Raw genomic sequence first — 20674 nt, 5'->3', positions numbered from 1 at the left:
AGTGAAATAAAAAGTTAGACCTAGAATGTGGTAACAGATGGCCAGTTTTTAGATTTTTACATTCAGCAATAGTATGAGAATCAACAGATATGTGTCTAAGTGGGCGGAAGGAGTACAGGATCCATGGGGAGTAGGGTGTGTTTAAGAACCATGAAATAGCATAATGTGAGTAACCTCAGGACAAAATGTTTAGACATATTTGAAGGTAGTTAGAGTGGGGTAAGTAGGCAGAAACATTGTTCACCGCACATGGGTCGCCAGTGGAGGCTGGTGAGCAGAGACAAGGAGAGACAAAGAGCCACATTCCACGAACAGCCAGTGGGCCCCAAAATGGTTAAAGACATCTCCTCTATCATGGAGTTAATACGTTATATCCTCTATGGCTGCAACATGCCATATCTACTTTTTAAGTGCGGATAGAGACAGGGGAGAAGTGTTTTTCCAGTTCAAAGCTAAGAGGGTTTTGTCTGCTGTCAGTATGCAAGGGGACAATTTTTGGGAGAATTTATCAAGAACTTGAAGATTTTTGGGGCATAACACAACAAAAATATCCAGGGGTCCCTTGCCATCGGGGGTCTCAAAGAGAGTATTCAGGAGACTGTGAACTTTGTCCCAGTAGGGGACGATAATGGGGCAGGTCCATCATATATGATGCATAGTGCCCCTGTTAGCAGTCAGGTGAAGAGGAAGGAAACATTTTGTTGACTCTCATGGGGGTATAGTACCAGTGGTAGTAAATTTTATATGAGGTCTCTTTAATTTTGTTTGAGATTGAGCTTTTTCTACCCCGGTCTCACATCTTCTCACACCTCCTTGTCTGGTGGGGGGGTCCAAGATCCTTTTCCCTTTCGGCTTCATAAGATCTCGGAGAGTGCAGGGTAATGTCGAGGAAGATGCTATAAATTTGGGAAATCATGGCCTTGGCTAAGGGTTGGTGTATATAGATGCTTTCAAACTGGATGAGATCTTGGAGTACATGAGCTGGGGGCAAGGAGCTTAAAAAGTGACAGATGGGGATTTTTGTTGGCACTCCACCAGGGATAGCAACCGACCTTGCCCGGAATAATCTACAGGGAAAACTTCTGGGCTAACAGCACACAATGTTCAGTTTGTATGACATGATTCTTATTTCTCTTATTTGTACCCTTACAATACCTCCAGCCTGTCATTGCCAATCACGGTCCAGTATAGTGGCCCACGTGGGATTGTACATCAGCTAACTTTATAGGTTGCTTATATGGAGTAAGATCATTGATCATAAGAAGTATACAAACATACACTCTGAGACAATAGTGTAATATAATGTATTTAATGAAAATCTGGCGCATCACTTATTTGATACAATGGTGCAAATAGCAATTTTGGGCAGTAACCCATAGTAACCAGTCAGATATTAGCTAGCATTCTAGATAGATTAGATGCCAGTCTAGTATAGTGAGACTGATATATGAGTGGATGCTTTGGGTCACAGTACATCATTTCTCTATATACCATGTATTTTAATAAGCCCTTGAATTGAACTTTTGCATTATGCATAGTGCTAGTTTTATTTCATTTTACTAGAGGGAAGATTTTTTTATATTTGGAAGAAATTAGTATTTTGTACCCCTTAAATAATGCTGCAGGAGCACTGCTGGAGTTGCTGTTTTGCAACAAATCTTATAGAAGGCATTAAGTGAACCATGACGACTAATTTACTGAGCTCAGCTCAACCCTATATTACCTTTAATACTTTATATAGTTTGTTATATTCACTGGTCTATATACATTGTATAGAGTTGTTTCATAGCTATGTCAACCTTCTTTGCAGTGCTCACAATCATGTGGTGGAGGTATACAGACTCGTGAGATTCTCTGCAAGCAAAGGCTGTCTGATGGCAGCATTCTGGAACTGCCAGAAACATTTTGCTCATCTGCAAAGCCACAATATCAGGAGTTGTGTCAGAATGAAGATTGCCCAGCAGAGTGGTATTTGACTGAATGGTCTCAGGTATATTATCATTCAAATATAAAATACACCCTATTTCGTAGCAGTTATTTCCATTTTCACAGACACTAACTGTCATACTCTTAAAGACATTGTAAGGTTATGGATGCCATCATAAGAGAGATGAGAATAAAGGACAAAAGCCAACATAGAATGATTGCCCATTCTCTGTTTCTTGTGGTCTCTCTCAATAAGCATCATCAGTTCTTTACACTCAGTGGCATTCTATATAGTATCACCTACTTTAGAAAAAGGGGCACCCCTTATACTAAGTGGTGCTCAGCCAGTTCTGCTAACCATTCAAACCATCCAAGCCCTCTGGTCTAGATCAGAGCTCAAACAATATGTAGATCTTTGATTTTAAGGGAGCACAACACAGGCCCAGACCTACTGCTCATGTTGGCAGGGATCAAGGTAATCACCTCCTCCTAATGATCTTGGCTCTGATATCCATTAATAGGTAATGGTCTAAGTAGTGTACATACTGATACAAAGATAAGGCTGCACAGTCTGAAACTGCACAAATCCAGGACATCACTCCGTATTGCTTTCTGACTTTCCTATTCCAAAATTATTTAGAGCACACTGCTAAAGAGTAACAAAACTTGGCAAACAGAAAGTTTTAAGACCAAACAACAGATTGATGTCAGCCATCAATACTCAAATGGGGCTTAACAGGATTTAGACGCTGTATCACTCGAGGGAGTTGGGAGTATAAAGTAATGTTTAGCCAATCTTATAATAATCTATCTGTTGTATATTAAATGAATTTATGATCAGGGGAGTTGAACAAATATTTTTATTTTTGCAACCCTTCACCTGATTAGCAGAAGAGGCCTTGACACCCTCACCTTTCCATAAAGCAGACTCTGATATGAATACTCAGTTCATCGGGAATTTTTAAAAGGCACATAGGGACTAGTTATAACCATACATTTTTCTTTTTCATTCTTTTATAATTAAAATATCATCTAAATCATGGGTAGGCAATCAATTGTTTATTAAAAATAATATTGAAGGAGAAGTCCAACTTCAGAGAATTCTGTTGTCCAGACATATTTTTTTTTTGATATGACAGTAGCTCTACTGTGAGAGATACAATTGTATTGAAGCACAGACCTGAGCTAATCCGTTGTTCTATCCAAGGTCAATAGAATTCTCAGAAGACGCAGATTTCTTTTAAATGATCAGCTAAAGATTGCAGACTTTCATCATCAATTATTAAATTCTAGTGTTCAGTGTCGTGTGGAGAGGGGACGCAGATCCAAGGTGCTGTATGTAGGAAGAAGGCAAAAACCGGAGAATACGTCTTGGTGAATTCCTCATTGTGTGCAGGCTCAGTCCTTCATCAGATGACCCGACCTTGCTCACTAGCAGCATGCACAAGTAATCTCTATGTTTTGCTGTTGATTGTTTATTTGTTGTTTATTCAGGATTGAGTTCTCTGATATCTTGCAAACATTTTGCATTGTTTTATAGTGATTGTAACATACTATATTTTATTACATGTTTATATTTTAGAACCATGAAAACACAAGTGTCAAGACTATGGATTAATTAACGATTGCAATGTATTGTATAGGTAGCATCTAAATACAGCTGACTTATGAAAGTTATGTGTTAATGTTCTTGTTATGTGGTTATTAGGGGTTCTCTGTGTTATACTTTTAATTAATACATGAGTTGTCTAATAGAGGCACTCTAAAATAACTTTTATGTTGGAAAATGCAGTCAGCCCAATGTCACTATAGCTGTGTGTCTTTGACTGAAGGTACTAATAAAGCATTATGGTTGTTCAGCCTTGGAGCTAAAGGGATGGAACTTGTGTTCAAAGTGTAAATTTAGAAGTGGGGGTATGGAAAATGTAAGTGAATAGAATTTCATAATCAAATCAGTAGGAGAAGAAGCGATATGGCATACACCGTATACCCGCCCACTGGGTGGAACTATCCAAGTTGGTCGCATTGGATACAGATCTGGTTGTTGGGCAACCAGATCTTAATGTATGTGATCGAATGGAAAGATGAAATAGGTTTTAGGGTCAGTAAAGAGATTTGAACAGGCACAGCAAACAGCACAGAAGAAATATTTCTTGTTGCATCAAATGAATGTAAGAAACTTTGTAGTAGAAATATTATAAGATATTTAGTTGGTGTGCCTTTAACTTTTCAGTATTTCAAATCTTTTTCTTGGTTTGCTTTGCACTGCTTTGCTTGATTGTTATTTTAGTTTTTATTTTATTTGGTTTTGCATACAAATGCACTAAATGTAACTGCTTTTTATGTTTTAAGGACCCAGACTTGGCCAGAAAACGAACCCCAAGATTACAGGTCTCAGAAAGATTTATATACAGACCAAAAAGCAGAAGAAGTTGCAATTTGTTGTTGGTGGATATGCTTATCTCCTTCCAAAGACCTCGCTTGTACTTCGGTGTCCTGTGCGGCGATTCCGTAAACCCCAGATCATATGGGAAAAAGACGGGAAACACTTGATCAGCTCAGAGCATGTTACTGTGGCATCACATGGATATATTAAAATTCATCACCTTAAGCCTTCAGACACTGGAGTTTACACATGCATGGCTGGGCCTAGCCAAGAACATTTTGTTATCAAGCTTATTGGAGAGAATAATAAAATTATTTCCCAAGCTCCTAGAGTTAGAGAAGAAGGAACTGCTAAGAAAAACAGGAAGAATGATGCTTTTAATCATCCTGAAAAGCAGCAGAGTGCAAATCTTTTTAACCGAAGCAAGACTGAAAAGCAAATTCAAATAACAGATCCTAGTAATCATTATGATAATATTATCTCACGCCTTTTGGCCCTAAAAGTTTGGTCTTCCCATAATATGGATTCATCGGATCCTCAAGAATCCTTTGAGAGGAATACCTCATCAGAGGAAGACCATGGTTTGGAGCACTCCTTACCTAACACTTTTGTCACTGATGCTAAGCGTGTAGATGACATAATTCGATCACTGTTTCAGCAACCTGTTGAACTCAACGACAACAACAGCAGGCATCTTTTGCTGCAGATGGCTCATGAGTTAACAAGGAGCCAGTTAGAAAGTCATGAAATGCCTGTTTTCAAGACAGACAATAAACAGGTTGTTCCTGGATCTTCAGAACATTCATCATACAAACCTGTGTCTGGTTTTTCCAGTTCTTGGAGGTCTTCATCAACAGAAGCAGAAGTATTTGAACCCCATGAAATGCTCCCACCCAATTCCCTAAGGAAGCCAGTAATTCTAAGAAAGATATCTGCAGCCCAGCATTTTTCAGCTTCTGAGGTCGTTACTCATATTGGACAGACAGTGGCACTGGCTAGTGGAACACTCAGTGTGCTACTTCATTGTCAAGCTGGTGGAAACCCTAAACCACTTATTAGCTGGGCCAAGAACGGAGAGGAAGTTAAATATAGTAACAGGTAAGTAACGTGGAATAGAAAAAAATTCTAACATACTGCATTATGTGGGTTATATTCATAGAATGTTAGCACTTAATTACAACCAATGTGGCAATTTGTTTCACTTACATACAACTGGCCTGAATCATTAAGCAAAGCAAAAAAAAAGAGTAACTTTGCACCTTGGCAAAACCATGTTTAATTGGAAGGGGAGGTTAATTTAAAACGTGGGGACAGATTTATAGTTGGGATAGAACATGTCCTAGACTAACTTTAATTTTCAATGTAAAAATCTAATATTTGTGTGCTACATGAAAAAGCAGCCAGTATTTTCCTTACTTGCAAAACAATAAACTAATTTGCACCCCTTGTATTGTAACATGGTTTGTCCAGGATCAAATTTACTCCCTTTTTTGCCTTGCTCTCCTTAATTACTCACTCCCAACATGGTATATCGGTGTTTCTGGTCTTTACAATATGAAATTAGAAAAATATATGTATTGTATGCTCTTTTATTAGATAAATCACAGAGAGACTACCTAAAATAGAAACCTAATGTAAATATAGGTGTAAAGCTAATTCTATTTCTGCATTAATTTTCATATCTTACTAGCTGAACCAAGGAGGTCCCTTGTCTAGTCAATTCCTAAAATAAAATGAAAAATAAATCTTTACCATAAATTGGAACTACACAAGAACATTGAGTCATCATTCATACATTGAATGCACTTAATTGTCTAGTTAGAAAAATGTGAAATGTAAACAGACAGGGAATTTAATTTATTTTTTCAGTACAATTTTCCCACAGGAAATAATGAAACTTGCCGATTTAAAACATGACTTGTTCATTTAAGAGACCCGGGACTACGGCATCCAATAAGTATATGTAATTGCTAGTCACCACAGCTTACTATATATTAAGTTTTTAATTGCATTACACTGTGATGTAATGCTATGAAACAACATCACTGTTTAAGGACAGTTGGCTTTTTTTGCGATACAGTGGTGACCTACCGTTTGGCAGCTTAGTCACAGTGCAAGATACCTACTAATTTATAAAGATATTTTATTGTCACTGTTCCATATATCACAATATTATAGAATATAATAAGTTTAGCAAAACATAATAGTATACAACCAATGTAAAAACAATATGGGGACTGTTGCAAATCAATGTCCTTATTGAGCTGTCATAAATTGTTAATTATTGCATGGCATTTTTATTTCTTAACATATGGTATATTTAAACAGGATCCTCTTAAAATCTGATGATTCCCTACAAATACTAGAGCCGCTTGAAGCCGATGTTGGGTTCTATACCTGCAATGCCACCAGTGCTTTAGGCTCTGCTTCGGTGTCCATTGCCATCACCCTAGCAGGTATGTTACTACTGCACACCGTATTTTTGGATGTTGTTAACTTTGACTTATGTTTGAAGCAATTACTATGCCGAATATATTAATTATAAGTATATGAAGATATCCTTATTGGAACTATGTATAGATAGATGGCAGAGCCTATAGGATTGGGTTGGATTTCTTCATTACTGTCTTCTAATATAATCACAATAATCATAATTGCTTTTACTGCAGTTTACAGAGCTGGACAATTCTGGTTGTTCTGCATTTGCTACATTGATAGAGCACGCACCCTCTGTTATTGGTGTAGCAGCCGCTTTAACTATAAAAAGCAAAACTTGTAGACTGTTTGATCTGAATTTACATTTTTATTAGTACTAATCATCTGATGGAGCAATTTGAAAAATCTTTACTTTATTCTAATCAACCTAATCAAATTAAATATTTAAAAAATATAATTGTTATATGGATCAGATGATCTCTTAAAATGAAAGGAGAAAATAAAATAAATACAATATAGCTACTGTATTAATGTAGTGAATGAAGATATCAGGATTTTATATAAGTGGGCATCATATATTTTATTGTTGATGTATAATGTAAAAGACAACAGTGTTTTTTAAAGTACATGCCTTCCATTGTGTTCCAGCTTAATATTTGTTGTCCTTAATGGCATTCTTATATGATCTGGCTCTCTGCAGCACAGATCTCAGTACATTATTTTAACAATATATATATTACAAGTTAACCCGTGCATGATACTCATGCATTCTAGTCAAATCAAGCTACTTAAGGTGTTAAAAAGGTTCTTGTCATGCATTTGGGCCTAGCCCAGGCCTCCTCAGGGGGAGAGTGTTACTTCCCGATGCAAGCGCCCTTTTTTAACGTGGTTTTGTCCACATGTCACCACCTCATCATTTTTCTCCATCACCTCATCTTTCATCTTCATCGCCACATCCTTCATCAAGCTACTTAAGGTGTTAAAAACTCCCCACTGTCCCCCCCGGCAACCACCAACCACTCCCAACTGTCACTTCTCCTTCAAGAAATATATAGGTCAGTGTATAACTCTGCCCAGCAGGTGGCGCTGCAGCTTGGTTTTTTTTTCCACACACACGCCACTAGGCATTTATATAGTAGAATTCATGAACAAGATATTTATTGTTAAAATAATATTTAGAATTGTATGCATACACCCACATAATCAGGCATTTGGTCAATTCATAAAAACTATTCCATGTTTAGTTATGGGTACTAGATACTGCAGGAACTTCTTCCCATTGGTTTTCTTCATTCATGTTCAACAGAAACCTGAGTTCTAGGTAAACAAGAATTTACTCCCAAAAAAATCAGGAATGTCCTGAGAGAAAGGGCCGCATGGGAAAGTTATACACATTAGTCCAGTAATGTTTTACCTTACACATAGCTGAAATGAGATATTTGTTAATGTTACTAATCCAGATCTTTTCCTATGTAGTACACACTCTGCAGTAATAATTTATGCCTCTAACTTGATGTAAAAAAGTCTACGAAAGTTAGACAATTCAACAGTAAGATTTCTAGGGACAATGGGTAGGACATAAGCGGCACAGAGACTCAGATATTACTTTCTTTAGCTAAGATTAAAAAGAAACATTTTAGTCGATGGATCCGTTTCAGTATATGTCCTTGAGCCAAACTGTTGGCGGTTCCATGCTAACTATTGCGTGGTTACTGCCATAAGGAGCTGCTGTAAAAGTAAACAGTAGTTGTAGATCACAGAGCAAGTAGACTATTCTTCTCCATTACCTTTATATATTTTTTTTCATTATACTGCAGAGCATGGTCAATTAGGTAAAGTAGACTTAATTCCAGCAGGCGAGCAATGAGGTAGTGAAAACTGTTTTCCATCTTGCTGTATAATATCAAAGCTACAGAATAACTGGTTTATATAACCACATAACAGCATATGTTTAAAATCATTAGTGTATAACATACTAGCTAAAGTGTAGCTACCTGTTCTGTGAAAGGTTTGTTGATATACTTGTTAACTGATAATGTTTCACATTACATCATGGCCTGCGGTTTTTTGTCCTGACCATTGGTTAAATGTCAACAAATCTGGTTTGTGGCGTTGCATATTTGAAGATTGCAACCATTTTGCCAATTAAATTAGAATATAGTTACATTTTCCTAAATCCGAGGTGACTAACACAACCTTGATTGCTGAAAATTATAGTCTTCTCCTGCAGTAAAAGTATAAACACTTAACCCTGATCCATTATGATACTTACACTTGTGTCTGTCCTTGGAGGAAAAAACAAAAACATCTGTTTAAAAAACTTTTATTTTAAGTAGTATATGTGACTGGGCTATTGTCCATTTTCATTTTTTTATGAATAATATTTATAGCGATTTTTTTTACACTTTAAATCAAAGTAACTAGCTTCAAGGAGGTCTTTATGGGCAATCCAGCATGTTGTAGAAGTGAATCAGAACCATGTGTCAGTCATTGTATGATTACTATTCCATCAACAAAGGAGAACACTCGGACAGCTACATATTGCCACATATGTGATCAATAAAGTTATTTAGCAGTATGTTATGTCCAGTAAACATTATATATGTGAATAGTACAAAATATTTAATCCTGGATATTCTAGCATTTCTATGAGACAAGGGGCTCTTATCATGATAGTTCTGATTACACATTTCTTTAGTAAATCTTCTTTTAGTGGTGCTGAAATTTTTGGGGTAATTTGGTGTGGTGAATATGAAAGAACTCTCATGTTACATGTATGTATTACATACTAATAGTGCGTGTCACAGGTTATTGAATGCCCAAACTTGCTTTACTGACCTCTTATTCCCTGTATAGTCTTGTGTTTAAGTCATGCTTGCTCTCCTGTGGTCCCCTCCATCCATTTTTCATTAGCTCAAATGGTTTATAGTATGCCTTGTATGCACAGCCTGCTGCAAAACAGCGAGTTTCTCTCAATGTCATGCCTGTGGGCGCCTGTTCTTTGAACCTCTGCGGTGTTGGGTGACCATAATATACTGTTTTCTGTCTCCAGGGAAACCGCTAATAAAGACCTCCAAGACTGTGCTTATCAATATGGATACACCTTCCATCACTGTCGATGTGGGTAGTATAGTGAAAACCATTCATGCAACAAATGTTACTATTCACTGCCAAGTAGCAGGTAAGTCAGTATCTACTCGTTCAATCAATTATGGAGTGTGTTAACGATTAACAATATATTTCATCAAATTAAGAGTTATGCAATAATACATTTAATAAAACATAAAACAGCAAAATGGAATAGACAAGGTCTCTAAATATTAATAAACTTATCAATTAAAAGAAAATGGTGATATATATGTTATGATATTGTTAATTGATTGTGTAAGTTCTGTACATGATTTTAATAAGTAATTAATTAGATTGGTGGTCTTTTTCACTATATCAAGTTTATATGTTTGGCGCATAATTGTATACTATTTTCATCTTGCAATTTATATTTGAAATTGTATGCATACAAAAAGTTGTTTTCATTAATTTATTTTTACAACTTAGTCACGCATCTAATATAATTCAGTTTTATATATACATGCACATCTTTTCACATCAAGTAGCGATGAGCAAAATTGTGACTTCATTTTATTTGAATACAGTATTACGGCAGAGCAGGCAACTGTGCAGTGCTGCAAAGTTCCAGTGATCTAGTCATAGGAGGGGCATTCAATTACGATTCGCGGCCGCGATTACTCTCGTTTGTGCCTATAAAGTGCTATTAGGGTACCGCAACATCGTGATATTGCGGTACCGGGACCGTGCGGCCGGCAATCCTAATTGAATCTGCCCCATAGAGTTCTGCTGTTGCTTTATCGTTTTGTAGAATGCCATTCTCATTGTCGACTTCCTTTAGAGTTTGAAGTAAAACCATCTGGACTTGATTAAGGGTTCTGGCCGTCCTAGGCTAATACACCCCTAGCCCCCCCCCCCCCCCCCCAATCATTAAAGGGAACTTCAGGAGTATTCTCCAGCAAACAAATTTAGACATATTCTCTTACCTATTCTTGTTGTTCTTTCTTGTCTGTTCTTGCAGCTTTGCTGTCATTTAGCTGTCTCCTGGAAAGTTGGGGTCCGGTTTTGAAAATGTGCAAACATTACAAACCCTCAATGATTAGGCTCTTTAGAGAGCATCCTCATGAACACCACACAATACAGAGATCATGCCCCCCACAAGCAGCCAATTCATGAACCCTCAGCCATTTCATCACACCTCAGCGGCCAATTCATGACTCCCCTTTCTAATCGTAAAACTCTGTGACTCTCAAAGATGCTACTTTGCCGAATCCACATCTTTTCCAATTTGAGCTCCTTCTTGCACAGCTTGTACATTACACTCTGACACCCCTCCTTACACTGTCCCCCTTTCAGCACACTCTGTCCCCCTCAGAACAGACTCTGTCCCCCTTTCTGCACGCTGTCCCCTTCAGAAAACACTCTGTCCCCCTTCTGCACGCTGTCCCCCTCAGAACACACTCTGTCTCTCTCAGAACACACGCTGTCTCCCTTTCTGCACGCTGTCCCCCTCAGAACACACTCTGACCCCCTTTCTGCACGCTGTCCCCCTCAGAACACACTCTGTCCCCCTCAGAACACACTCTGTCCCCCTCAGAACACACTCTGTTCTCCTTTCTGCACGCTGTTCCCCTTTCTGCACACTGTCCCCCTCAGAACACTCTGCCCCCCCCCCCCCTCCCCCCCCTCCAGATACCAGCAACCCAGCCTATTGGTTGATCAGACCCTGAAAACTATCTAAAAGGTGCAAATATGCACCTTGGAAAAATAATGTTGCGCTGCAGGGATACATTTAAAATGTAAGGACAGATTTAATATTAGGAAGGGGATGACCTAGCTCAACTCAAAATGTTAAATAAAGCTGCACAGAATTTGTGCCCAAGCCGGCAGTATTTTCACTGCATGAAAAAAAATATTTTGGTTTGTCCAGGAGCAAATTTGCACTCTTTAGATGCATTTTTTACCTGCATCTGTACGATCACATTTCATGGAATTTATAGTCTATAAATAGAGCTGGGTAAACAGTCAATTCATTGAAGCCTAAACAGTCAATTCATTGAAGCCAAATTCCATTGGCAAAGTTGCAAATGAGGCAAATATTTTGTGAAACAGTTTTAGCAGTTTGCTTATCTCTAATGTCAGGGTCATTTATTGTTATTATTGACTTTCTGTTCTAGCACACTAACAAATTGTTCTCCTGCAATATCAGTCTTCTCTGCTTGTATGGAGATAACCATAGCAGTCCAGACATATACAAGTAAGCCCCCTGTAGGGGCTTCCCCTGGTTGACAAATAAACAGGTACATTTACTGATGTTCCTCTATGTTTTTTCTTTGCATGGTAATCTCAGCTGACAGGCAAAGGAGCAGATTTAAAATGCTGAATGCTGGTACCCAGTTGTTCAGTAAGGCACAGTGCTAAGAAGAGTGGATTTGACTGTAAGTCTTGAGGTTGCTTCGTTGGCCTCCCACTTATTATATAGCAGCCAACACATTCAGGAAATTCTGGGCACACAACTTATGCCTTCACTGTGAGACCGCTGCCTACTCCCAAGGGACCTACTAAGCTTTTTCAACCTGTGTTGAGTATACCATACAGATGAACTACAGAAAGGAGGGTCAGGCAATTTCCTCAGTTCATCTGCTGACCAAAGGAAGCTACTGGAGGACATGGTTATGGTTTTTCAAATATGTATATGTCTTGGTTTATGGTGGAGCTTCTAATCCTTTTTTTTTGGAAAATATATTTTATTAGGTTTCTGAATAACAGCAATAAGATGGGGGGAATTGGGGGTACAGAAGAGAGAATAAGGGTTAGAGAAGGGAATACAGTATCAATTGAATAAAAAATACATGTGGCTTAAGGACACATAACAAAAACAAAAAGGGTAAACTTCACAGTATGCAAATAGTCAAATTAAGAATTCAAGCTTTGGACATCCGTAAGTTAGTTGTTTTTTAGTCATATCTCTTGCTCCAGCTACAGGTCTAGTCTAAGTGCCGATTACTAGTGATGACGGCTGAGTATTTATGCTAGAACATGTGGTTGCTATCAGAAGCAGTTGTAAAAATTATTTTATATACAATCAACATTAATAACATTCTAATGAATGTATTTTATGGGGAAAAAAATAAACATTTTTTATGTTTTGACTATATTATTAACATGTGACATAAATTGAATATTTTTTTTTTATTTTTCTGTGCGTTCTTTTGTGAGTTTATATTCCACATATGTATTTGACGTATCCTAATGTGGATGTGACCTGTCTAGTATAGCACAGCACACCTACACCCATATTCATCACCACACACGTATCTTCGCTTCTGCTCCTTGTTGAATTCGGACACCCGATTCACGTGCGTTTTTTAAAAAATGCTCATTACGTCCGGTATCCGTCCCTTAATGAATCACGCCCTATGAGTGTTTTTATTTTGTTATTTAATAAATAATAATTATTACATTGAGGTTTCACATCAGTTAAAAGGTTATATAATGTGTGTACCTTTATTTTTAGTAGTTTAACTTTGTGGTAAACCCCCCAGTACCACTTTTATGTCTATATAGCTATAGATATATTGTTTGAATAACTTAAAATATAATCATGGGCATGCATTTGAATGGTGCATGCAGCATATTGGTTTAATTATATTTTTAGAAAAGTGTTTTAATATATTTTCAGTACTCTTCGTTTAATATTTCTGATACCGATCCACAATATGGTTTCCATTTTGGACATATTAACTGCCAGGGTTAGAAAAGACAGTTTTTTTTTAAATCAAACCCCACACAGCAGGAACATGTCATTGTATATAAACAGAACGGGTCTGTGGGAATCTCCAGCCACAATTGACTCTGTACATTGCAGAAGCTCATTACTTCTTATTTCCCATTGTCACACATTTGCCTCTTGGGCCTTCAGAAGAAACCTCTGACCTAGAGATAGACTGGATTAACACGCTGTGCAATGCAGTACGATGTATTGGACAGTATTATTAATATCAACTCTTCTTACCAAGGCTGAACATGTGTTTTTGTTTATTTTACATTAGAGCAATGTTTATTAAAAGGTTAATGGTTGCTCCTTAAAGGGGAAGACCATGCCAAAAATAAATTGTATAATAACTATAATAATAATAATAATATAATAGAAGCAATGTATTGTTTCTTCTGTCTTTATCTTATTCAATCTGAAATATTTATATAGAGTCCAGCAAAGTGTAAATAGGTTCTGAAATTCACTTTTTTAGGTTATGAATCTCACCAAAGGTAACATTTAAGTTAGGTTACCAGTGCCCAAACTAGTGACACATGAGTCAGTTTAAGACCAGGAAATGCAGATTTGCATGATTTTTATTATTCTTCTTCCTTATTTATATGGTGCAAAAATATTTAGTGACACTGTGAAATTCAGTGAATATTTTATTCATTCACATCAGTCTTTGCCTCAGTTGACCTTACAATCTCCTTACCACACGCGCACACACATCAATTTAATCAGATGCCAATAAATCTGTCAGTATGTCTTTGCAAACACAGAAAAAACATACAAACTTTGCACATATAATACCAAGGGTCGGACTCAAACCCCAGGCTACTGTGACACCATCCGGACTTGTACGGGTCTGTGCCGGCATTCTGCTTTTGCACTCGCTGTGCCTATTTTATGGTGTTGCATATCTAGATGGAATTGGTGAATTGCATCATTTTGGCCCCACCCCACGACAAAATTGCCGTTTTTGTTGCGGGGGGCGGGGCCAAAATGACGCGATTCACCGCAAATCGTGTCATTTTGATGGCAAGGGGCTGTTTGCGGGATATTTGCCTGCTCTCCTGGGAGTCAGGGAGATCTACCCGAATTTCGGGAGTCTCCCAGACGTTCCGGGAGAGTTGGCAAGTATAAGCAGAGGCCGAAGGAGGACTACTGCAATTTTGCTATGAGGCCCGGGAAGTAGTTATACAATCTGCACTGATATTGATGCAATATACTGGGAAAACATTGTACATTTGACACTTACTTGACCCAAGTTATGTATAGATACAGTGTGTATATTTTTCCATTAACAGTCTGGCATGTTCAATATCCACTTTTTACTAAGAAAAGTATGTTACCATAAGTAAATTACTAAAATTATTATTATTATTATTATTATTAATTTTTATTTATAAGGCGCCACTAGTTATCTGTAGCGTCGTACAGGGACATACAGAAACACGATACAGGGTGAGACAGCACGGTACAGTTAACAAAAAGCACAGTAACTCAGAAGCTCAAAGTACAGCTAGATGAAAGGTGAGAGCCCCCAGCGGTGAAGCTAGAGGGGCAGAAGGGCAGGAGGACCTCACGGAGGAGACAAGGAGCTGGAGAGCAGAGTTAAGGTGGTGGAGAACAGGAGGAGAGGAGGCCCTGCTCAAAGGAGCGTACAATCTAAGGGGAGGGTAGGACGGACAGAGACACAAGGGTAGGAGGAGGAAAGGGGGAGAACGCAGAGAGGGAGAGGGGGGAGAGGAGAATTACGAGGAGGGAGGCGGGAGGAGGGCAGGATAGGGAGGGCAGTAGGTGGGAGGCTGGAAGGAGGTCGGTTAGGTGGGGGACTGGAAGGCTTTGAGGAAGAGGTGGGTTTTTAAGGCCCGTTTGAAGCTGGACAAGTTGGGGGATGTTCTGATGGAGCGGGGGAGCTGGTTCCAGTGAAGGGGGGCAGCGCGGGAGAAGTCTTGGATGCGAGCATGGGAGGAGGTAACCAGGGGGGAGGTGAGGCGACGGTCATTAGAGGGCGGGATGGAGCGTGGATGGAAATAAGGTTGGAGATGTAGGGAGCAGTAGAGTTGGAGAGGGCCTTGAAAGTAAGTGTGAGGAGCTTGAACACTATTCTGTAGGGGAAGGGGAGCCAGTGAAGGGATTGGTATAGGGGGGAGACAGAAGAGGAGCGGCGAGAAAGGAAAATGAGCCGAGTGGCTGCATTAAGTACAGAGCGAAGGGGAGCGAGATGAGTGCGGGGGAGGCCGGTAAGGAGGAGGTTGCAGTAGTCTAAGCGGGAGATGATAAGAGCGTGGACAAGAGCCTTAGTGGCATCTTGGGAGAGGAAGGGCCGAATGCGTGCGATATTCCGCAGCTGGAAGCGGCAGGATTTGGCGAGAGAGAGAATGTGAGGAGCAAAGGAGAGAGAGGAGTCAAGGATGACACCTAGGCAGCGAAGTTGAGGAACAGGGGAAATAGAGGAGTTGAGAACAGAGATAGAAAGGTCGGAAGGGGAGGGGGAATGAGCGGGAGGAAAAACAATAAGTTCGGTTTTAGCGAGATTAAGTTTGAGGAATCTAGAGGACATCCAGGAGGAGATGGCAGAGAGGCAGGCAGACACCCTGGAGAGGAGGGAGGAAGAGAGATCGGGAGAGGAAAGGTAGAGTTGGGTGTCATCAGCATAAAGGTGGTACTGGAGACCAAAAGAGCTGATGAGTTTCCCCAGGGAAGAGGTGTAAAGAGAGAAGAGTAGGGGTCCGAGAACAGAGCCTTGGGGGACCCTTACTGGAAGGGATGAGCACATGCCCTACTCTATACTGTACAACACTGCTCTAGGCATGTGTCTAATTTGCCGTCATGGTAAATAGAACCCTACTAACAATGGGCAAGCATGTGAGAACACGTAGCCCCAGGTGGTTATAGTTATAGGCATAGTCAGTCAACTTATTCTGTACTATCTTTATGTCACAATAAGGCAGAAAATATTAGCGTCTGTTTCATCATGGAAATCCTTCTCAAACATGAGAAATCTTGTTCCAAGTTCAGAGTGAGAGGTCATTGATATTATCATCAGCCATGGCTCCCACTTGATATGAAGAGATGTGAAAGTTTACTGGATGCGCCCTTTAGACAGCACAGAGAAACTAAGAATATGAAGGATGAGCTGTGCAATGTAAATATGACATTTGGCTCCTGCTGCTGATGCCAGGAGACAGTGAAATGGGCTGATTGTTGACAGGCTTTGATAAGCTGCGGCAGAAGATTACTTTAGCAAAAATGATGACACGCTGAGAATTATGGCCCCAGGAGATAGTAGTAATGTACATTCCACATGAAGACATATGGCACTTGGGTTGTCACTTATAGACTTTGTATAATTTTTTTTTTTCAATTATCTGTTATCAGGCCACATTTGTGAAATTCTCAGTAAAGTCATCTGTGTGAGGCAGGGATAGCTGATCCCAAAACAGTCTAATATGTAAGGCCCTAGTCACACTATTTGCAATTTTATATATGAAATAATGTAACCTCTACTGTAAAATATTAGAACCCACCAATGTGGCTTCCTAAAACCATAAGGCTGCAGACCAAGTGCTATTATACAGGTCACGGAACTCCACAAGATCTTTTCATATTCTTATATCTTACAGTTAATAATGCTTTATTTCTTATAATACACACAATTTCATTTGGAATAAAACAAATGCCTTATATGATGTTCCTATACAGATGTGTTTACATAATCTATCACAGAACACGTTCATATGAGTCGTGGCACAAGAGGCATCATTACATAGTAATTATAAGTGATGACATCATCACTGAATGGATATATTTTACAAGTTTGTCACTTGTGATATTTTGTTAGTGTATCTCATTGACAGTTAAAAGTAAAACAAACTAGTCATAATAGAGAGTTTAAGGAGGGTTCTTAATTACCCAGATTGCTCTGTGTTTGTGATTGTCCCATACTATGTTGAAGCTAGATGACTTTGATTAGTGTACTTGCCTGCTTGATAGATTAATGTAAATTATTCATAATTTTAGCTTTAAAAAAAATACAGAAAAAGATACAAGTTCCACTGAAAAAATGGGGATGTAGTTTACTTAGTTAAACACTTTGGACCATATTTAGTGTTAAGGACTAAAGCAAAAAGGAGAACATTTGCTCCTGGTCAAACCATGTTACAATGCATAGGGTGCAAATGCATTTATTTATTTTTCATGCATGGAAACAAATATCTGTTTTTTGCATGAAGAACAAACATAATGGCCAACTTTGTTCATACACTGAAATTTAGAGTTGAGCAAGACCAATTCTAAATCTATTCCCACATTTTACATAGCAAGGTGTAAATTTGCTACTTTTTTGCTTAGTTCCTAACACTAAATTAGGCTCATTATTAAATTGTAGAAACAAAAGTGTTTAAGATAAAAAGGTTCTTTTGCCATCTAGTGGTGGATATTTGAAAAACAAGTTCGGTTTGATAGAAAATAAAATGACTCATTTACAAATGGATATGCGGGTTTTCTTTTTGTTTGATATGCAATTCCTTACTGGGCATGCGCACCAAAAATGTATATCCATACGTCTCTATTTACATTTTTGCTTATTGTTGACTTGTGTCTCCTAATAATTGAATTATTATTGTTATTGAAAATCGAAATGGAAATGGACAGGGGCGAGCAAGTGTTGGCTTAGTACATTGAGGTTGCACTCATGTAACTGAGACACAATTAAACATGGATGCATTCACAGATACGCCTTTTAGGAGGCATATCTCTTGGCACAACAATATTAAATGAAATATATGACTATCAGTAACACTACCCAGATGCTTCTGATTTATTGATTGTGCTTGACCACCTCTTTTGATAGGACTCAGATCATTAGCTTTGCGGCTATGTTATATCGGCACAGCCATCTTTTTGTGTGACTTATTTGTCAAGTAAAACTCTAAATTACCAGCATAAAACATGCTGAATATGGCAACATAAAATAAAGAAAACAGACAATAAATCAGGCCTGACTTTTTTATATATATATATATATATATATATATATATGCATGTATGTGTGTGTGTGTGTGTGTGTGTATATATATATATATATATATATATATATATATATATGTCTCTTATTACATTTGGTATTGCCATGTATATGGCCTACTTTAACATAAACATAGCTACTTAAAGTTGTATGTGTCTTCTTTCTCAGTAATTTGCTCTTTATTGTTCTACATTCTACAGGTCTCCCTGATGTAGATGTCACTTGGTACAGAAATAAAAGCAGATTGCTTCATGTGCCTCACCACAGTGATGCATCTCTGTTCATTGGAAATGTAACATATAATGACCAGGGACTATATACGTGCAAGGCAGCCAATGTACATGGGGAGGTGTCGTCATCAACAGAGCTACAAGTTATAGGTACGTACACCAGGTGATGCGGCGTTAAGCATTTATCTCAATAAAGTTACAGTATTTTGTACTCAATTTGCTGACAAATGCCCCGTAAAGCCAATTCTGAATTATAGAGTTGTAGAAAGCACTGATTCACTTGCCTACCTTGTTAGGTTTATTTAGTATCAGTTAGTGTTAATATTTCTAAATTGTAGTGTACACCATTTTTATAGAAATGTATATGTAGTTTGTGTAAGGGATTAGAAGGGCACAGCCTCAGGCAGCAGAATTATTATATAAACTCTTGACTGTAGCAGTTATTGTTATGGTAGATATGTTTTTCTGCAAATGCCATTAGTTACAATACTAATATACTTGTTATGAGAGTGGATTCTGGCTTCAGTTTATGTAAGGAAACCTTACCTTATGTGAAATCTTGGGCATTAATTTCTGCTCCAGGTACTAGTGATATAGACAGAAATATTCCCATATAAATAAGGGATATATCTATGGCAAGGAACTAGTGAGTATTAAGGTCTGCCCTATACATTAGGACACCCTATATGGGCACCAGTTTATTTAAGATGTAAAGGAGCGCTAGTCAAAGGTAAAATGCCTGGATCCCTCTTTCAGTCTTATACCAACAGCATTCATACATTGCAGAATATCAGCAATTTCCCCTACACATGGTTATACACAAATCCTTAGACCAGCACTGTGCTGTCATTATTTAAATTAGTCTTGCTCTCTCTCTCTCCATGAACATGAATACACTTTCCCTATTATTTTACTAGCTCTAATGCTGACATTTTTTAATACAACTTATTTAGGACCCTCTCTGGTTACTTTTGGTGAAGAACGATTAGTTATACTTTTGGCTGAAACCGGACCAGGAATACCGTCTGTGCTGACATCTTTTATTGGCAACAGCCTGCTGGTGAACACAGCGGGAACAGCATTGATAGGTATGTCAAAGGCGACTGTACCGAAAAATAGCAAATATTTGTCTGTTTGTACATGTGAATTCTGTCTCAACACTCATCCTATTTGAAGATCAATTGTGGGAGAAATTTAAAGAGAATAACAAGCTATATTTTTATATTGCGGCAGGCAACTCCTAAAATATATATATTTATATATACAAATATATATAATCATTGTCTCTTAGCAACATCCAGTAACACCTGTCAATGTAATTATTTATCAGAACATTGCAGTTGCAGGTCATTTGACCCTAACCTAAGTGAGAGGCTCATCTTTCAGTTTGAGAGCAATTGTTCTAGAATATTCATGGATTGTGATCAAGCTGAGTAATCAACATCATTTACATTTCCTGCCATCCTGGCAAATGCAGAAGTGTGGGCATTCAGTTACTGTGCACATTCTTCATGTATGCCTAGTATACATACGATATGCTACAAAGCTATAAATACCAAACACAGAAAGCAAGCTTCCAGTTTATATGAGTCCTTGCTTAAATTAGTTTACAAGCTACAGCATTAACTTGCCACTAATTGCTGGTGGCTTTGAACTTTAACCGGTTGGCTCGATGTTGCTTGACCTGTTCTTAATCCTGGCCCATGGCCTCTATTTGTTACATCCTGACTATGTGGTACCCAAACTGCACACATTCTATCCTGCTTTCTGATCATATATAACACTTCTTAAAGATCTCTCTTCTACATTCACATGACCCTTTAGCTTCAGCCTCCTAA

General features: G+C 38.3%; 1 protein-coding gene across 4 annotated transcripts in view; it reads left to right on the top strand.

Moving 5' to 3' along the window:
- ADAMTSL1 (ADAMTS like 1) overlaps positions 1-20674 on the top strand; it is a 784967-nt gene that overhangs the window by 721441 nt on the left and 42852 nt on the right. For all 4 annotated transcript variants that reach the window (XM_075210866.1, XM_075210846.1, XM_075210837.1 and 1 more), the window contains 7 exons: positions 1811-1990; positions 3220-3373; positions 4279-5410; positions 6641-6768; positions 9801-9929; positions 18807-18986; positions 19790-19924. In XM_075210866.1, the coding sequence (XP_075066967.1) occupies positions 1811-1990; positions 3220-3373; positions 4279-5410; positions 6641-6768; positions 9801-9929; positions 18807-18986; positions 19790-19924 (2038 nt within the window). The remainder of the gene's footprint in view (positions 1-1810; positions 1991-3219; positions 3374-4278; positions 5411-6640; positions 6769-9800; positions 9930-18806; positions 18987-19789; positions 19925-20674) is intronic.

The sequence above is a fragment of the Mixophyes fleayi genome, chromosome 1, assembly GCF_038048845.1.
Source record: "Mixophyes fleayi isolate aMixFle1 chromosome 1, aMixFle1.hap1, whole genome shotgun sequence".
In the NCBI taxonomy this organism is placed as follows: domain Eukaryota; kingdom Metazoa; phylum Chordata; class Amphibia; order Anura; family Limnodynastidae; genus Mixophyes; species Mixophyes fleayi.
Note: the sequence above shows the minus strand (reverse complement) of the source record. Positions and strands in the feature narration are given on the sequence as shown.